Source organism: Rana temporaria, chromosome 1 (assembly GCF_905171775.1).
Source record: "Rana temporaria chromosome 1, aRanTem1.1, whole genome shotgun sequence".
Taxonomy (NCBI): Eukaryota; Metazoa; Chordata; class Amphibia; order Anura; family Ranidae; genus Rana; species Rana temporaria.
This window is the reverse complement of record NC_053489.1, coordinates 318,863,032-318,882,294: the sequence shown is the minus strand read 5'-3', so window position 1 is coordinate 318,882,294 and position 19,263 is coordinate 318,863,032. Positions and strand designations below refer to the sequence as shown.

Genomic DNA, 19,263 nt, shown 5'->3' with positions numbered 1-19,263 from the left:
GTTGTAGTCCCAATCTGATGTTTTCTGTTTTCTTGACGGTTGTTGACAATAATCTTTTGGCAAAAAACAAGGCAAAGGTTATAAGTTCAGCTGTAATTACTATGCCATTTAGCCTTGGAAGATGTATATGCATGAGTCCCTAAGCAGGGGGTAAATGCGTTTTTTTTTTATTTCGCACCAGGTAAGGCATATGTTGGCGAAAGGAGCCGAACGGCGAGTCGGCACTACTGCGCATGCGCATCGCCGTTCGGCTCCTTTCGCCAATCGTGACGCGGCTTACGCGACGGGGGGAGCTCGTTTTTGGTCAAAATGTCAATCACAGACATGTGAGGAACGCCCACTCCCGCGGGACTCGCAACGGGTGAATATGCTGTACAAAGGTATGTACAGCTTTAAAAAAATGATAATAGCCTTAATCGTATTGTAATGTGGGGGGCCATTGTAATAAAAAAAAGTAGTTTTTAGGGTGAACCACCCCTTTAAGTCTGTAGGAATTTACTGAGTAGAAAGAGGCAGACAAGATTTCTGCATCAAAGTTGTAAACATTGCAGAAGGCAGCTGCAGTCTAAACAAAGCACATAGACAACATGATTTTCTCAAAATGTGGCAGGCAGCGTGAGACTTCTGTGTCACCAGCACTGCAGATAGACTGCAGTCTAAGGCCCCGTACACACGGTCGGTTTTGTCCGATGAGAATGAACCGAAGTTCATTTTCATCGGACCAAACCGGCTGTGTGTATAGGCTATCGGTCTGTTTTCCTTCGGTCCAAAATTTTAAAACATGCTTCAAAACCAAACCGATGGACCGCTGCCCCATCGGACCAAACCGATGGTTAGTAAAGAAAAGCATCGGTTCAAAACCCGCGCATGCTCAGAATCAAGTCGACGCATGCTTGGAAGCATTGAACTTCGTTTTTTTCAGCACGTCGTGTGTTTTACGTCACCGCGTTCTGACCATCAGGCCACTTCAGCGGTGATCCGATGAAAACGGTCCGTCGGTCCGTCGGACCATTCTCATCGGTTTTGTCTGACCGTGTGTACGGGGCCTTAGATGCATCCTGTATTTACCAGCAATTCTCACATGCATATACAGGTTTCACTATTTTACAATCCTAGGTTGCAGCCCTCAGGTTTGCCCCACTGGTGAAAGATGTCATAAAACAAAAGTAAAGTTTCATGTTGGCAGGCAAAGCTGTAGTCTGTAAACCAAGCAGTTAGACAGTCTTCACACTAAGCTGTCATGGAAATTATCAACAGAAACCAACAAGCCAGCTATCCACCAAAAAAATAAAATAAATGGAGGAACTGTGGTGCTCAGTTAATGTCCTGGTAAACTGAGTATGGTTTTCACTTGCTGTTCAGTGATGTCATAAAAACACTTGCTTATGCTTGTACTGCATTCTGCATTTCAAACAGTAGATGGCGCACTTTACCTTGTTCCTTTTTACTATACACATGGTATATAATGATTTAAAGACCTTACAAATGTCATATAATGCAAATGTTTTTAGCCATGCTCATCCTTTGTATGGATTACACCCAGATGTTGAATATAACCATAAAATACAGCAAACATAACTGAATAGTAAAAACAACACCAAGAACAACAGCAATGACAAATACAACAACAACAACAGCATTAGCAGCCGTGGTGGACAATGCAGGAATGAGCAGATACCACGTGAATAAAACAAAGTACATATAAGCTCATACAAACGAAAACAAAATGCTAACAGGAATATTTCACAAAATTATCTTACCTTCTTCAGTCATAGTGTCATAATATTTTAGTTTCCCATATGATCCAATTTCTACAACATCACAGTAAAAACAAAAGGGTAAGGCTCTAGAAGTAATGTGGAAGGAGTATAACATATACAGGTACTAAAATAGCCTATCAAATTATATTAAATGTAGCTATCCAATAAATGATAATTTCATGTCTAAATGTTAAAGGAAGGCTACAAATAAGCCAAATAACTTTAACAAAGAGCTTAAGCAAAAGGTTTTTATTATTATTTATAGATAGTATTCTTCCTAATGCATGTTCATCTCTAGGACTAAAGATTAAAATAGTTAATATTTTATTATATAAAATTTTAATGTGATAAATATGAAATAATGCATGAGACTACTCCATACTCACCACATTTAAGTGGCACTCTAGAGTGTTAGATACAATTTTATTTACCATCCTTAACTATACAGTAAAACGAGTGTAATGTGGTCACCTCGCTGTTCAGTTTTATTCAGAATACACACACAGCTGAATGTTCAGAGGAGGGAGACACTCCCCTCCCTGCCTCTATTTCATACAGCTCTGTATGGAATGGCAGTGAGTAATAAAGACACTTCACAAGTGACAAGCTACTACTGGGCTGTCTTAACAGATATACTGCAAATTCATGGATGCACCCTATATTAAATGTTTATTTGTAAATTGAGCTGGTAATGCAAGTAGTAATAAAATGATATAAAATATTAGTATATACACTCAACATTTAAGAAAAAGCTTAGAAAAATGTATTATAGTTTTCCTTTAAGTAGTACAACGGGTAAAAGTAGTTTCAGACCTACTGCTGTTTGTATAAAATACAGAACATCTCAAATATTATTTAAATATCCAAATGTTTATATTGTTGTGGTTACTATTTCTTTCTTTTGGATAATGTAATTTTTTGTTTTACATTTAGCGGTCGATTATGATAATAGGATCAGGGGTATACCCAACAATGGTGGCCACTACTCCTATATATGTACACATGTATATTATATATACACAACATACATATTAAATATAAAGAACAAAGCAAACACACATAGAGACTATACAGTACAACAGCAATAGTTGTCTCCAGTAAACATAGTATCTGCATAACATAGTCAGAAAGAATACTGAAAGCTTGCTTTTGCTGTAAAACTAACATCAATGTTATTTACATTATGCATTAAACAACTTAAATACGCAAACAGTATAGTGTATTAAAGACAATCAATTACAAAGTGGATTAAAACTGCTATCTTTTACGTTTTGCATGCGTTAGGTCATTGTGTACTGCAATAGTATATGTTAGAATGTTTATGTTACTGAGCTCGCAAAATCCTCCCAATAGTACTCGCAGAATCCTTGCCAGGACTCCAAATGGATATCACAGAATCCGTACCAGGGCTCCCAAGACTCCCAAAGATACTTGCAGAACTCCCAATAGTACTTGTGGAATCCCTACCAGAACTCCAAACGGTGCTCACAGAATACCTACCAAGACTCTCAATGGTATTTACAGAATCCCTGCCAGGACTCCAAATGATACTTGCAGAATCCCTGTCAGGACTCCCAATGGTACTTGTGGAATCCCTACCAGAACTCCAAACGGTGCTCACAGAATACCTACCAAGACTCACAATGGTATTTACATAATCCCTGCCAGGACTCCAAATGATACTTGCAGAATCCCTGTCAGGACTCCCAATGGTACTTGTGGAATCGTTACCAAAACTCCAGACAATGCTCACAGAATCCCTACCAAGACTCCTAATGGTACTCACAGAATCATCACCAAGACTCCTAATGATACATGCAGAATCCCTGTCAGGACTCCCAATGGTACTTGTGGAATTATTATTATTATTATTATTATTATTATTATTATTATTATTATTATTATAATACAGGATTTATATAGCGCCAACAGTTTGCACAGCGCTTTACAACATGAGGGCAGACAGTACAGTTACTGTACAAAAGAAATTAATACAGGAAGAATAAGAGGGCCTTGCTAGTTAGAGATTGCAATCTAGGAGGGAGGGTCAAGTGATAAAAAAGGTAATAACTGTGAGGGATGAACTGACGGAGAAAATAAAAGTACAGTTGTTAGGTGTTGGCAGAATATGCTTCTCTGAAGAGATACATTTTAAGAGATCGTCTAAGCAAATGGAGTATGAGATAATCCCTACCAGAATTCAAAGTGGTGCTCACAGAATCCCTACCAAGACTCCCCATGGTACTCCCAGAGTCCCTGCCAGGACTCCAAATGGTACCTACAGAATGTCTGCCAGGACTCCAAATGGTACTTACAGAATGTCTGCCAGGACTCAAAAGGGTACTTGCAGAATCCCTGCCAGGACTCCAATCGGTGCTCACAGAATCCCTGCCAGGACTCCAAATGGTACTCACAAAATGCCTGCCAGGATTCCCAATGGTACATGCAAAATCCCTGCCAGGACTCCAAATGGTACTCCCAGAAACCATGCCAGAATATACAATGGTACTTGCAGAACCCCTACCACATCTCCCAATTGTACTCCAAGAACCCCTGTGAGGACTTGCAAGGATAATTCAGAATCCCTGTCAGGACTCCTAATGGTGCTCACAGAATCCCTGCCAGGACTCCCAAAGAGACTTGTACCTCCCATCAATCATGTTTAGGTAAAAAAACAAAAAGGGTTCTAGGCATTTCTGTTTTTTAGACCTAGACCGGCTCAAAAGGAAACAGATGTGAATGTATACATGACCGTTTACATCCCCCTGCTCATGTAATAACATATAAAAGTGTGAGCCAGCTACTTAAAAAATAGAAGAGAGGGCATTGCAGCAATTCACAATATATTCAATGTACTAACATGTAACCCCTGTTCAGGTCTGCCAGAAAAATCGACTGGCAGATCTGATCAGACCACCTGTATGATGAAAGGATCCCACCGCGCTGCGCCTTGAGAATGGTCCTGCAGTCTTCTGGGACCTGATGTGAGCAGAAGTGGGAACTGTTACCTGGTGCCAAATATTAGAAGGGGGCTGGAGGAGAAACAGCAGAACCCTTTTCTGCTTTAATTCAACCCTACTTTGCAGTTAAATCAATATAGCTTGGTCATGGACCTGCCCAAGCCTGTAATTGGATATTAAAACAGCAGCCACACACCACTAAGATCATTTCTGTGTTTTTTGCTCCTTTTAGCAATCACTGTTTTAGCTTGGAAGCATTGTGCAATGCTGTTGTGTATGAATGGCTTACAGTGTTGCCTCTTTCTTATATCATATTTTTTAAATTAATAAGAAATGTGATTGAGAATACCATTAGTTCTACTTTAAGCCAAGCTTTGTGAAAATGTAGGCTAGCCATACACATGGAGGTTTCTCTCGTTCAGCCCACCGGTTGTGGAAACAACTAAGACGTTAACTTACAAATGACCTTTTATAAATAGCATAAAGTTGTAAAGTCATGGAAAGAAATCACATTTTGACAAACAGGATCCTCAGTGCTACTTAAATACGTTTAGCATTTAATTTTTAGGATTATTAGGATAACAAGCACTTTAGCATGTACAGTCAGTGTTTCCCACTTATTGGCTCTGATTCAGAATTCCCCTGGGTTTGTAAATCAAGAATTAAAAAGTAGTAAGAAACAAGCAAGCAAACAATATGACTAACACCAATGAAAACACTGTTTCGCATTTTTAGAACAACAGTACTAATGTATGGTGATTATCACAAAAATGTTCTCTAAAACAACATTTTTGCTTATTATTAGAGCACACATACAGTACATAATTATAAACAGGTGTTTTGGGAGGCAATACTAATAGAAATATTGTAACTTGTGTACAAAGGAAGCCTGGTCAAGTTCATCATAGGAGATATTTAATTTCTACGTGGGATTTTTTTTTTACTTTTAAAGAATCCTGTGCCAAGATTTGCCAATAACATTTATTGTCTTTCCCATAAAGAATGAGTTGTAAGTCTGTAATCATCGATCTAAACTCTTACTTTTACATGTGCATCTTCATTTTAGTTTAGAATGATATGGTCGCTACTTAGATTAAACTATTTTTTTTTTTAAGTTTTATTAGTAGGAGATGCAGTACTGGTATTACACATAATAGCTGTTAATGGTTTACGTCAGGAGTCTTGATTTATGCACAAGACAGATATGTAGGTACGTATGCTTATGTAGCACCCTCTTGTGTGTGCTAGAGATAGTGTAAGCTATGTTAGAGTAGGTAAATTTAGCTTTGCTCAGGGATAAGCCTGAGCCATGAATCTGGATCAGGGTTCGGTGAGCCAGGGCTGAATTACTCATCCTGACAGCTCCTCTGGTGCCTGTTTCTGGGACATTGGAGAATGTTCTAGAGCTAGTGGGTGGAGGTTAGGAGGAGCTGCCTGGAATATTTGAGGCCTTTGCAATCCCCAGTAGTGGTCTGGCAGGGGGCAGAGCTTACTTCATAAATAGGCATGAGCCATGCCAGCAGGACAGTTGGGTTGAAGATGGAGATACCGTGCTGAAGAGGCTTTCGGGGGCTCTCAGGGGTGCCCCTTAGTTTGGGGGGGTGTCCTGCCTTGGGCCAGGGCTTGAATGCTGGAAGGATCCTGCCACAACACACGAAAGGTAGCCCTTTCTGGAGGCACGGGAGGACATCATGAGGAAATCTGCACTGCTGGGGACTTACAAGGGGGTGACTGCCACATGTAGCCGGTGTGGAGAAATCAGCCTGGGGGGCTAGTGAAAGGGGCAGCTGCAGCCACATGGGTTGGCAGTGCTTGAAGAAGTGGAGCTGGGATCAGTTGCCAAGGAGGAGAAGCGCAAGCAGATCACTGTAATCTTTTCTACAAGCTCCTGCCTGTAAAGGGTAATAGCTTAATGTTAATAAAAACCTGTCAGATCAACTAACAGTGATTCAACTGGAGCCAGCAAGCGAGTGTGTGCAGGAGGAGGGTAAAGGAGACTGTATATAGGAAGATGTCCATGAAGTTGTTGCCAAAGTTTTGTTGCTGAAGTGAAGTGGACATCCCATAACCTCCCATTACTATCCAAGTTATTAACCCTCAATAACTAACAAAAACAAAGTCATGGACTGTTCTCTGACTCTGGAGTGCCTAGCTGTGCAGGATACAGTTCATCTGCAGCTCCTTAGGGGGTGCGCTACACTTATTTTAGAATCAGCTATCAGTAGCCATTAGAGGAACCACATGCTAGATGTGTCAGTATCTATAGATATACTTGACAGTGACTTGCAACATGCTAAATAGACATAGGCAGAACACCCCTTGTTCGATTTGCAGCAGAACTCCCGAACAGGGGTGAAAGTTCTAACTTCAACAGCAAAACCTATTGAAGTCTATGGGAGCCGAACAGGAAAAATCAAAAGTGCTCATTTGAAGGCTAATATGCAAATAATTGGCAATAAAATATTTTTTTCGGGAGCAGTGATTTTAATTATGTTTTAAGTACAGCAATAAAAATTTAAAATTCTTTCAAATATAGTGCCTGGGGGGATCCCCTTAGTGTGCCTGTAAAGTGGCGCATCTATATATATATATATATATATATATATATATATATATATATATATATATATATATATATATAAAAAACATGCTGAACCCCATGCCAAAAGAAAACGGCATGGGGTCCCTTGCTTATCAGAATCTGAAAGTCCCCTTTAACAAGGGGCCCACAAATCCTGCCCCCCCATTCATTAAAAACGTGTCATACTAGTCACATACATTGCTTAAATACTGTTCCCTTTTCTAGAGAGAAAGCAGCTGAGAGTTTCATACATATTAGAAAAATAATCTAAGAGACCAATTTATGAAGCACTTACAGTATATGGTGTCTAATGCCACCATTCTTCTGTTTTAGAAAATATACATACCCGCACATTTATAAATCATACCCATGTGCTTTACAAATGTGCCTTACAAAACAAGCCAAACTATCTATTTTCAGGAATTGGAAATAGAGTAGCAATATGCAGAGAACAACCCCAAGGACAATGTAGGTCTGGCAACTCATAAAATGCAGGCATACTGAGGCGTGCCCACTGCAGTGTCCTGCAGACAGCGGATTTTGGTATCTGCACTTAAATGTGAAAAGGTCTTTGTACCTTGGTGTGGTTTGTTAGTCTAAATATTGCTTGTGATCTTTCTTACTTCATAAAATAGACCATGCATGGGGCAATAAAGTGGAGTAAAAGCTCATCTTTGAAAAATTTCTAGGAACAGTTTGCAAAGTATGCAAAGTCTTCTCTGTGATCCACTGTGTGGTGTACATTCCAACTCATTCAGCTTTAGATACTTGCAAATAATGGCAAAGGCTCACCTCTGCATAGTGGAATTTCCCTCTGCATTAAGGTAAACATTTAAAAAATGACCAGATCCAAAAACTCCTACATTCAACGCCTTACCCAAGATACACAAGTTCCTTAGCCAACCTCCCGGACGTCCTATAATTTCTGGCCATTTAAGCCTTACCAAAAATGCAAGTTCTTTGGTAGACAGCTACTCGTATCCTCATGTGACATCACTCTTCTTTTACATTAAAGACACCATTGAATTATTAAAATCTATCAAGGGTATATATCTCCCTCCAAACACCTGGCTTGTAGCCCTTGACATTGAGAATTTATACAATGCCATGCCTCACAATAAAGGCATTTAAGTCATACAGAGTGGGTGAAAGAGGCCCATCTTCTTCTAAATATAACCAGTTTGTTCTTGAACTACTTGACTATATTTTGAAACACAATGTTGTTTTATTTGGTTCTTCCCACTACCTCCAGGTACAGGGGGTGGAAATGGGGATAAAATGTGCCCCATCATATGCCAACCTGTACCTGGGAGGGTGGGAAAGAGATGTTTTTTTCTAGAGATGACCTAACCCATCTATTGGATAAAATTATTTCATAGCATCGCTACATCGACGATGTACTATTTTTTTGGTCTGGAACTGAATTGGAATCGCGTAAGTTTGGGCGGGCGTAGCGTATCTCATATACACTACGCCGCTGTAACTTAGAGAGGCAGGTACTGTATTCAGAAACTTGCGTCCTAAGTTACAGCGGCGTAGCGTAAATGGGCCGGCGTAAGCCCGCGTATATCAAAGTAGGTTGGCAGTGGGCGTGTTTTATTAAAATGAACCGTGACCCCATGCAAATGAGGGGCCGAACGAACGACGCATGCGCCGTCCGTGGACGTATCCCAGTGCGCATGTGCAGAATCACGTCGCAAATACTCAATGCTTTCGACGTGAACGTAAACTACACCCAGCCCCATTCACGTACGAATAACGCAAACGTTGTAAACCACGTAAAATTTGACGCTGTTCCGACGTCCATACTTAACATTGGCTGCGCCTCATATAGCAGGGGTAACTTTACGCCGGTCATACGTCTTACGTAAACGATGTATATTGATACGCCGGGCGCAAGTACGTTCGTGAATCGGCGTATCTTACTCATTTGCATATTTTTAATGGGAACGCCGAATGCGTCCAGCGTAACTATGCGCCCACTATACGCCGGCGTAGGCAAGTTAAGTCGGACGGCTGAAGCCATGTTTTCAGGCGTATCTCTCTTTGTGAATCGGCGTAAAGATGCAACGGCGCACATTTGAAATTACGGCGGCGTATCTGATGTAATGGGGGTCTGTGCGGACTCTGATGTAATGGGGGTCTGTGCGGACTAAGGAAGCAGGGGGCGGGAGGAACTGGAGATCTGCACAGTGAGCAGAGAGTAAAAGGGGGGCATGATTGCAGGGACACTGATATAAAGGGGACTGCACTATAATCATTACAGTGCAGTCCCCTTTATATCTAAATCACAGTGTCCCTGCACATTACAGCGTGTATGGCCGACATCCCCCGGTCCCTGGAAAAATTGGCTGCTCAGTCTAAAATGCCAGGCCTATTGATTTCTATTAGGTTGTGTGTTTTTTCTGCATTTTCTGAAAGCGCACTAAAATTCCTACATGCTTCATCTTTGGCGCACTGTCAGAAAATGCATCAAAAACCTGCAACCTGATATATATCAATCCCTGCCCTCTGTACATAACGCACCCCTGAATCCCTGCACTGTGTACGTAGCATAATCCTGACGTAATCCTGAATTCTGAATTCTGTATGTAGTACAACTGGCCCTTTGAGGGCAACCACACTGCTTATGCGGCCCTCGACGAAATTCAGTTTGACACCCCTGCTCTACATTGTGTTAAGAAAACATGATTCTGTCAGCATAGTGGAAGCTTCTAATGCATCGTGAGAATATCAGTGGGGTTTCCGCACAGTAGCAAATGGTTTCCATATAATTCTGCAAGAAAAAACATTTCTACAGGCTTACAACTATTTGGTGCATTTGTCTGGAAAGATTTTGAAGCACAAGACAGACCTGGTCAATTAACAGATTACAGGTGGGGAGAAAGAAATAAAAAAGTCTGGTTATGGGTGGCAGGTGTGGTGAAGTGTGGTGTTTATGAGTTTACAGGGAGCAGCTGTCATTTCTCCTGTAGAAATTGCTATACGTAGCAACACACTCTCTCTTTTAAACCAGGTGATACTTTTAACAACTTTAGAAACATCTGTCTGCTAAGCAATGGATATTTATAGATGAAGCCAAGTACAGTTTCAAGTGGCCCTTGTGTGTGCCCTTATGTGTGTTGTTTTATTAGAACCTCTACTCTGAAAAACGTATTTCTACTCTGAAGCACAGGGCAGACAAGGAATGTATCTGTTAGGTGAGAATTTCTTACAGCATTTCAAAACAGTTCTTTAGTGGGAGCTCTTTGCCACCTTGGAACACATCCCAACAGATTTTGCTAGAGAGAAAAGAGAACTAGGCAACTCCACAGAAGAGTGATTGACTCCCACAAAAAAGACTTTAATTCACTGCAGTCTGATTTGGATGAGGCCCCCTGTAACCACTTAATACCCGGACCAAAATGCAGCTAAAGGACCTTGCCCCTTTTTGCGATTCGGCACTGCGTCGCTTTAACTGACAATTGCGCCGTCGTGCGACGTGGCTCCCAAACAAAATTGGCATCCTTTTTTTCCCACAAATAGAGCTTTTTTTTGGTGGTATTTGATCACCTCTGCGGTTTTTATTTTTTGCGCTATAAACAAAAATAGAGCGACAATTTTGAAAAAAATTCAATATTTTTTACTTTTAGCTATAATAAATATCCCCCAAAAATATATAAAAACATTTTTTTCCTCAGTTTAGGCCGATACGTATTCTTCTACATATTTTTGGTAAAAAAAAATCGCAATAGCGTTTTTATCGGTTGGTTTGCGCAAAATTTATAGCGTTTACAAAATAGGGGATAGTTTTATTGCACTTTTTAATTTTTTTACTACTAATGGCGGCATTCAGCGTTTTTTTTCGTGACTGCGACATTATGGCGGACACTTCGGACAATTTTGACACATTTTTGGGACCATTGTCATTTTCACAGCAAAAAATGCATTTAAAATGCATTGTTTACTGTGGAAATGACAGTTGCAGTTTGGGAGTTAACCACAGGGGGCGCTGAAGGAGTTATGTTTCACCTAATGTGTGTTTACAACTGTAGGGGGGTTGTGGCTGTAGGAGTGAAGTCATCGATTGTGTCCCCCTATAAAAGGGATGACACGATCGATGCTGCCGCCACAGTGAAGAATGGGGAAGCCGTGTTTACACATTACAGGGAATGCCCCATACGGGGCATTATGGTTAATGCCCCGTACACGGTCGCTTTATGTGATGTAAAAAAACAACGTTTTTAAAAACGTCATTTTAAATGACCGTGTGTGGGGAAAACGTTGTTTTATGTCTTCTGAAAAACGACAAAAAAAATTGAAGCATGCTTCAATTTTTTGTGTCGTTTTTCAAAACGTTGTTTTTTGTGTCATATAAAATAACCGCGTGTAGGCAAAAACGACGTTTAAAACAACGTTTTTAAACCCGCGCATGCTCAGAAGCAAGTTAGGACGCGAGTTTGAATGGGACAGAGTGCTGTCGTACGTGCTGAACGTAACCACGCTTTGCTAGAGCTTTTGGAAAGAACAATGGTGTGTATGCTACATCGTTTTTGAAAATGAAGTTTGAAAAACGTTGTTTTTTTTCATCACATAAAACGCCGTTTTTTTCTTTTACAAAAAACGACCGCCTGTACGTGGCATAACAGCTCATGAAAAAATGTCCAGGATTTGTGTGTGGCGGCTCTTGATGCACTGACTCCAGCCTCAGTCCACTCCTTGTGAAAGTCCAACACTTTTGAATGGCCTTTTCCTGACAATCCTCTCTAGGCTGCGGTCATCCCTGCTGCTTGTGCACCTTTTTTCTTCCACACCTTTCCCTTCCACATAACTTTCTATTAATGTGCTTTGATACAGCACTTTGGGAAAATCCAATTTATTTTGCAATTACCTTGAGGCTTTACCTTTGAGGCTTTCCTTCCTTATGAAGGGTGTCAATAATGGTTTTCTGCACAACTGTCAGGTCAGCAGTCTTTCCCACGATTGTGATTCCTACTGAACCAGACAGAGAGACCATTTAAAGTCTCAGGAACCCTTTGCAGATGTTATGGCTTAATTAACTGATTAGAGTGGGACACTTTGAGCCTCGAATATTGCACCTTTTCACAATATTCTATGAGGATTTTGGGGTTTTCATGAGCTGTAAGCCATAATCCTCACAATTATGACAAATCATGGCTTGAACTATCTTGCTTAGCATGTAATGAGTCTCTCTCATATATTGGTTTCACCTTTTAGGTTGCATTAGTGAAATAAATGAACTTTTTCACAATATTCAAATTTTTCGAGTTTCACCTGTACAAGATCAAGGAGGCCTTCTTCTTGTTCTTCTTCAACAATCTATTTGGCTTTAACATTGTCAACCTGTTCAGTTTTCTTAAGAAGGGGAACCCTTCTTACCTATCCAGGGTGGCTCATTTACATGCTTCCGCATCTAACAAGTGCTTCAGGGAATGCATCGAAGTTGTTGCACTATAGCACATCTGATGGACATTCCCCTTTGTTACTACCTTTTGGTCCAAAGTGTTTTGGCTTTTGTATTTGCTACTTAACTTTTGGATACAGCGCAGCCCATGAACTTCCCTTCTACATAACGAAATAAAGGGCATACATATACGCCAGCCTAAACTGGTGACATTCACCCACTAAGCAGCAAAACAAACAATATCTTTGGCTTGGAGAACACAAATGGTTTCCTTGAGGTTAAAAATTGTTCTTCAGGGGCTTTCTGATAAGAAAAACATGTTAGGCCCCGTATACACGAGGAGACATGTCCGATGAAAACGGTCCGCGGACCGTTTTCATCGGACATGTCTCCTGGGAGCTTTTGGTCTGATGTGTGTACACACCATCAGACCAAAATCCCCGCGGACAGAGAACGCGGTGACGTAGAAGACACCGACGTTCTCAAACACGGAAGTGCAATGCTTCCATGCATGCCTCGAATCAATTTGACGCATGCGCGGGATTTCGGGATGCCGGTCACACGTCTTAACCAGCGGACATGTCCGATTAGGTGTACTAACCATCGGACATGTCCGACGGACATGTTTCCAGCGGACAAGTTTCTTAGCTTGCTAAGAAACTTTTGTCCGCTGGAAACCTGTCCGCTAGGCCGTACACACGGACCAGTTTCAGCGGACATGTTCGACCGTGTGTACGCCACCTGAGTGTTTTAAAGCCCATCTCCATTGAAGGAAAAAATGCTCCCTTGCAAAGGGTAAATGATAATTTTGTTTCGGGGGGGGAGAAAAAAGCAGTTTTACTTACCCGATTCTCTGCTCCCCCAAGCAGCTGATACTTTCCTTTACCTCCCTATGCTTCAGCAGTGGACTGTCCCTAAGCATACTTACACCTAGTGCAGAGCTATAGGCTCTGCATAGTACTCAATGACGTCAGAGGACCTACAACCACTGGAGCATAAGAGAGAAAAGGCTGTGGAGACCAATCTTACAGCCTGAAGGTACCCCTAGAACTAAATGAGCATTAAACCTTTGCAATACAGGTGCGGCTCAGTGCAAGGAAGGATTTTTACTTTCCCTGTACTTCAGCTTTAAATGGCACTCATGAAAATTTTGTTAAAATTTGATCTCTATGGGTCATCTGCAAACTCACTTCTATGGACCATGCTGCAGTAAAAAATCGAGGGCAGCTGGGTCTTCCCCCACAGCTTTAGCTGAATTTTTATACTATCGTTTTTTTTATTTTTTATGGTTGAATCGTCATTTCTTCCAGTTTTGTTTTATTTTGAATACTAGTAGTAGCCACATTCTGTAGAAAAAATCTTATCTTGTTTGAATTGTCTATACAGTGACTAAGTGACTAGGAGGGCAGCATTAGTTACCATCACTAAGCAATCACAGCAAGTACATCCCAAAGGTCCACTGTCTTTTTCCTCCATCCGTTAACTGTTTGTCTACAGACATTGAATGTACTAGCAGGGTATTATAAAACAAGGATGGATTTTATTGCCTCATCAGAACTGCATTACAGTGCATGACATTGCTAACCTTGATGCCAGATGTGTCTCATTTTCTGGAAGACAAAAGCTGAAGAAACTCTTTAATTAAATAAGAAAAGAGCTGCAAGAGGAACAAGACACCAGAATGTATCTAGTTCTACATCAAACTGCTTAGCACGTTTAACACATGTTTGGTCATGCTTTGTTGTGTTTCACTATATTTCACATGCATGTGCTGCATTATGTTGAATTTAGCACAGCAAAATGTGTTTTAATGATGCAGCAAAAATAGTTTTTAACATGATACAAAGGCTAGGTTGGACAAGTTTTAGTGTAATATTAATCTTTTGGTACTTAAAGTGGTAGTACATGTAAATGTTTTTAAAATAATAAACATGGTATACTTACCCGCTCTGTGTATTGCACTGATTGGCCATTAACCACCTTTTCTGGGGTCCCATGTCGACACTCTTCACTCCTCCTCAGCTATGTATGCTACCTACAGCAAGCTATGTGCTATGGGGGCAGACATGCTCCAAGGAGCTGTGTGCATCCATAGACACACAAAGTGTGGCTTGGCCCCATCCCCCACAGTATTTGATTGACAGCAGCAAATGCGGAGGAGAGGAACACAGACAAGGGTTGCTGCAGATGGGCAAAGTGCTGGATTGACACTGGACTCAGGTAAGTATATAGTGGGGTGATAATATCAGAGAAATTTTTTACTTTAATGTAGGGAATGCATTAAGGTAAAACAAAATGTCCTGCCTTTAGAGCCACTTTAACCATGTAGCCACCCTGGTGGTATGATTATGTCAGATTTTTGCATTTTAAAGTGGTACATTTGCATAGACAGTTGGTATTTTATATTGTAGGCCTATAATTCTTAGTCATAACTCACTTAAATCTGTCCAAACAAGAGTCTAGTAGACATCCCAGCCATGATAAAGTTTGAAACACTAAATCATAAATTATAATATAATAAATAACTATAAATAATTATAAAAAATTATAATATAATAATAACAAAATAAATTCCCCCACGAATCACTATCGCTCAATTCTGCAAGTGTTCCAATTTACTATCGCTGTCTTCTAGCTGGTCTCAAACCACTTTGACGTAAAGGGACACTTTTTGGTTGCCATGGACAATCACCAGTTTCCAGGCAGAAAGAACAGTATTTATAATATAAAACTGCATGCAGGGCACTTGACAAAACACTAGGGACAAAAGAGGTGAAATTATTTTATACAGAAATGTAATCTGTAATATTACAGTGTACTGTACGTGTTATGAATTTTTAACTTTTTAAATTTGCTGCCGGGCTACGCCCCCATGCGTCGCGACACTTGCAGGTGACAGAGCCCGGCACACAGAGGCATCGGGCAGAGGACACAGCCCGCAGGCACAGCACGGGGAAAATCTCAGGAAATGGGGACAAGGTAAGTACACTGCACCAGAATCCTGAGATGCAATCCCGAGTGTGGCTTGGGGTTAGCGCTAATGGTAATGAAAATTAACCCAGAGCCACACTCGGGAATACCGCCAGGGAGGTTAAGGACCGCTACACGCATATATTCTGCGGCAGGGTGACCCTTCTGCATGAAATCACGTACAGGAACACAGCCGGCGACCCACTCTGCTGTGAGTGGAAGCCAATCAGCAGGTTCGGCTACCGCGCAATTGTCAGTTAAAATAACTCAGTGCCATATCGCAAAAAATGGCTTGTTCATGAAGGGGGTAAACCTACCGGGGCTGAAGTGGTTACACAGCACATTTTGCAAGAGGTCTATACATTAAAAGTAAAAGATGGACAACTGAGGAGGAAAGGACAAAGGGATTTGGTTTGAAAAGAGGGAAATCCCTCCAAATAAGGGACTGTTGGGAAATATGTATGATGTTTATGTGTGACACTCCCTATCTGCACTAGAGGTATATGGGACCCATCCTGAAAATGTATGTGCACTTCAGAGACCAGGTATCGAACTGTGTATCCTGTGATATAATTTGCCCATGTTTGAGCCACAAGTCTTGGAAAAAAAAAAGGAGCTATTTAAAGTGGTTCTAAAGTCTAAGGGCCAGATTCACGTAGAAGTGCGGCGGCGTAACGTATCGTAGATACGTTACACTGCCGCAAGTTTTCATCGCAAGTGCCTGATTCACAAAGCACTTGCAATGAAAACCTACGCTGGCGGCCTCCGGCGTAAGCACGCGTAATTTAAAGGGGCGTGTGCCATTTAAATTAGGCGCGCTCCCGCGCCCGACCTACTGTGCTTGCTCCGTTCTGAAATTCCCGCCGTGCTTTGCGCGAACCGACGCCATTTTTTCGAACGGCGACGTGCGTGCGCAAATGACATGAATTTTAAAATTTTGACGCGGGAACGACGGCCATACTTTATACAGCACATACGTGTGCTGTGTAAAGTTAGGGCACCCAAAACGACGACTAAATTTGCGACGGGAAACTAGACTAGCAGCGACGTAGCGAACGCGAAAAACCGTCGTGGATCGCCGTAACTCCTAATTTGCATACCCGACGCTGGTTTACGACGCAAACTCCCCCCAGCGGCGGTCGCGGTACTGCATCCTAAGATCCGACAGTGTAAAACAATTACACCTGTCGGATCTTAGGGCTATCTATGCGTAACTGATTCTATGAATCAGTGGCATAGATACTCTGAGAGATACGACGGAGTATCTGAGATACTCCGTCGTATCTCCTTTGTAAATCTGGCCCTTAATGTTTTTTACCTTACTAAATTTTGTGTAGTAAGGTGAAATTGCTCCAATACCTGTTTCCCCCCTCCCATTACCATTGTAGAGAGCAGATAAGTCTAACATCTTTTTTATCTTTTCTTTTAACGAAGAAAAAATAAAGGCTTTTCAATCATTTGATGTGAATTATAAGTAACTAAGCTGTAAAATGAAAGCCTCATTTACTGTATATAACGGAGCCAAGGATCTTAGCAATAAAAAAAAAAAAAAAGAGCTTTCAGCAGAATGTTTGCTTTTCTAGCACCCACAAAGACACAGGGGAAATGTCTGTTTGAGATATACTGTACATTATCAAAAGCCATGGCACTTTGCTTTATAAGAAGAAATTTGAAATCACCAGGCACTTCACAATCTCACAAGAGTCTTCACCTTCAGAAGGACAGAATGTGATTTCTGTAATGGAAATAAGGTCTGTATTTTTCAGAAGTAGCAGAAAGATGTTAGCTCCCATGTGGTAGATAAAATAAAAGTGGTATATATGCAAAATGTGAAATTATTGCTAAGGGTTATTGTACATGTGGGTACATTTCTTCATTGTTTATACAGCTAGCCACATTCAGTAAACTTTGGCTATTTAACTTACTAGCCACGCTGCTGCAACTGTGGATCAAACCAGATATAATCTTTTATTTGACACAATAAATGAGTCTATCAAGAGTTGACAGACAAAGCTTTTCAGGGAATATGCACAAATCTGCCTTCATCTGGGCTTAGATTTATTGTGCAAGAGGAGTCTGGCTGTGGAGTTATTCTTGGATTTTAATCCTCTGTAAACTGTAGATAGAAGTTGGCTCAGTTATGGTGCCTGGCAGCCATACCCAAATTCATATCTGGACAAAACCTTACAGCTTAGATTAGGGTTTTTACACCATACAGGTTAACACATTCAGGAAACCCTTTGGGGCCCCAGCGGGTAATAGAGAGCTGCCACACTACAGCAATCATTTGATTTATTTTAAAACTCTAACAGGCTTGGCGTCCAGCACTCCATCACCCAAATTCTAAAATCAACACTGCTGGGTGTGGCTCAGTTTAAAATATTCTGGAAATAATTGGAGGGTGCAGAAGAAACTGCAGTCTGTAAAGAATCGCATTGAGGGCAAAAGTTTTTGAGCTGCAATATTAGCTTTCTTATAACCCATTAACGCTTTGTTTTAAATTTTTTAGGATACTTTTTCAAGATTTGGTATAATACTATAGAGAGATGGCAGTTTAAAGAAAATCCTTGGTATGACTTTACAAAATATTTTTACACTAAATACACTAAATGTGTTTGTATTGCGGAAAAGTAGAGATATGTTTACTCAAATTGTTTCTTAAGACAAGACATGAAGAAGATACAGGTTGGATTGACTTGCTAAAGGCAAATTGGCTATACACTTTGCAAGAAAATGTTGACTTTTAAAGGGGATTTTTCCCTTAGCTTAGTGAATGTGGTGAAAATTTGCTTTGCAGAGAATACTCAATTATGTGCAAAGTAAAAAAAACTATAGTTTTGCTTGCACATGATTGGGTGATGACTTTTTAAGCACTAGGCCAAGGGAAAATCATCTTGCAAATGGAAAAGCCTAATTGCCTTTAGTAAATAAACCCTATAATGTCAAAGACACAAATCAACTCAGTTTTTCTTTAACAGACACTACAATTATTTGAGAGCAAAACAGAATTCATTATCATATTATCCTGTGATTAGAATTTCTGCCATTGTTTTATTTACGTAGGGTAATGTCCTTCCTAGTAGAAATAAAAAGCTTTCTTAAATCTATTAAATTAACAGAATTATCAGTAGAGGAAAGGTAAATGTTGGATCAACCTTTGACATTATAGTAACTTCAAACTGCTTCAGACAGCTTGAGTAATAATAAAGCCCCAGGGGCAGATGGGTTATCTGGGGATGTCTACAAAGTTTGTGGAACTGATTTATTGACAGAACTATTAGAGGTATTTATTTATAGCATCAGAAAGTGGTCACCTTTCACCTTCAATGAACAAAGCAATTATCATAGTTTGGTTAAAACCTGATAAAAATCCAAGCAATCCTGAATCTATTGCCCAATATCATTACTTACATCGGATGTGAAGCTATTGGCAAAAGCGTTAGCCATTAGATTGACTAAAGTAATATCTTAGATAATGCATATAGCTCAATCTGGTTTTATCCCAAATAGATCTAATGCAGTGAATATAAGACCATTGTTCCTTAATATGCAAGTCCCCTCTGAAAATCTGGGTAATCGAGCTCTTTT

General features: G+C 40.5%; 1 protein-coding gene across 6 annotated transcripts in view; it reads right to left on the bottom strand.

Moving 5' to 3' along the window:
• SLC24A2 (solute carrier family 24 member 2) overlaps nucleotides 1-19,263 on the bottom strand; it is a 230,243-nt gene that overhangs the window by 72,330 nt on the left and 138,650 nt on the right. For 4 of the 6 annotated variants that reach the window (XM_040359747.1, XM_040359738.1, XM_040359756.1 and 1 more), the window contains one exon: nucleotides 1,761-1,811. The exons of the other annotated variants lie outside the window; for them this stretch is intronic. In XM_040359747.1, the coding sequence (XP_040215681.1) occupies nucleotides 1,761-1,811 (51 nt within the window). The remainder of the gene's footprint in view (nucleotides 1-1,760; nucleotides 1,812-19,263) is intronic. 6 annotated transcript variants of the gene reach the window in all.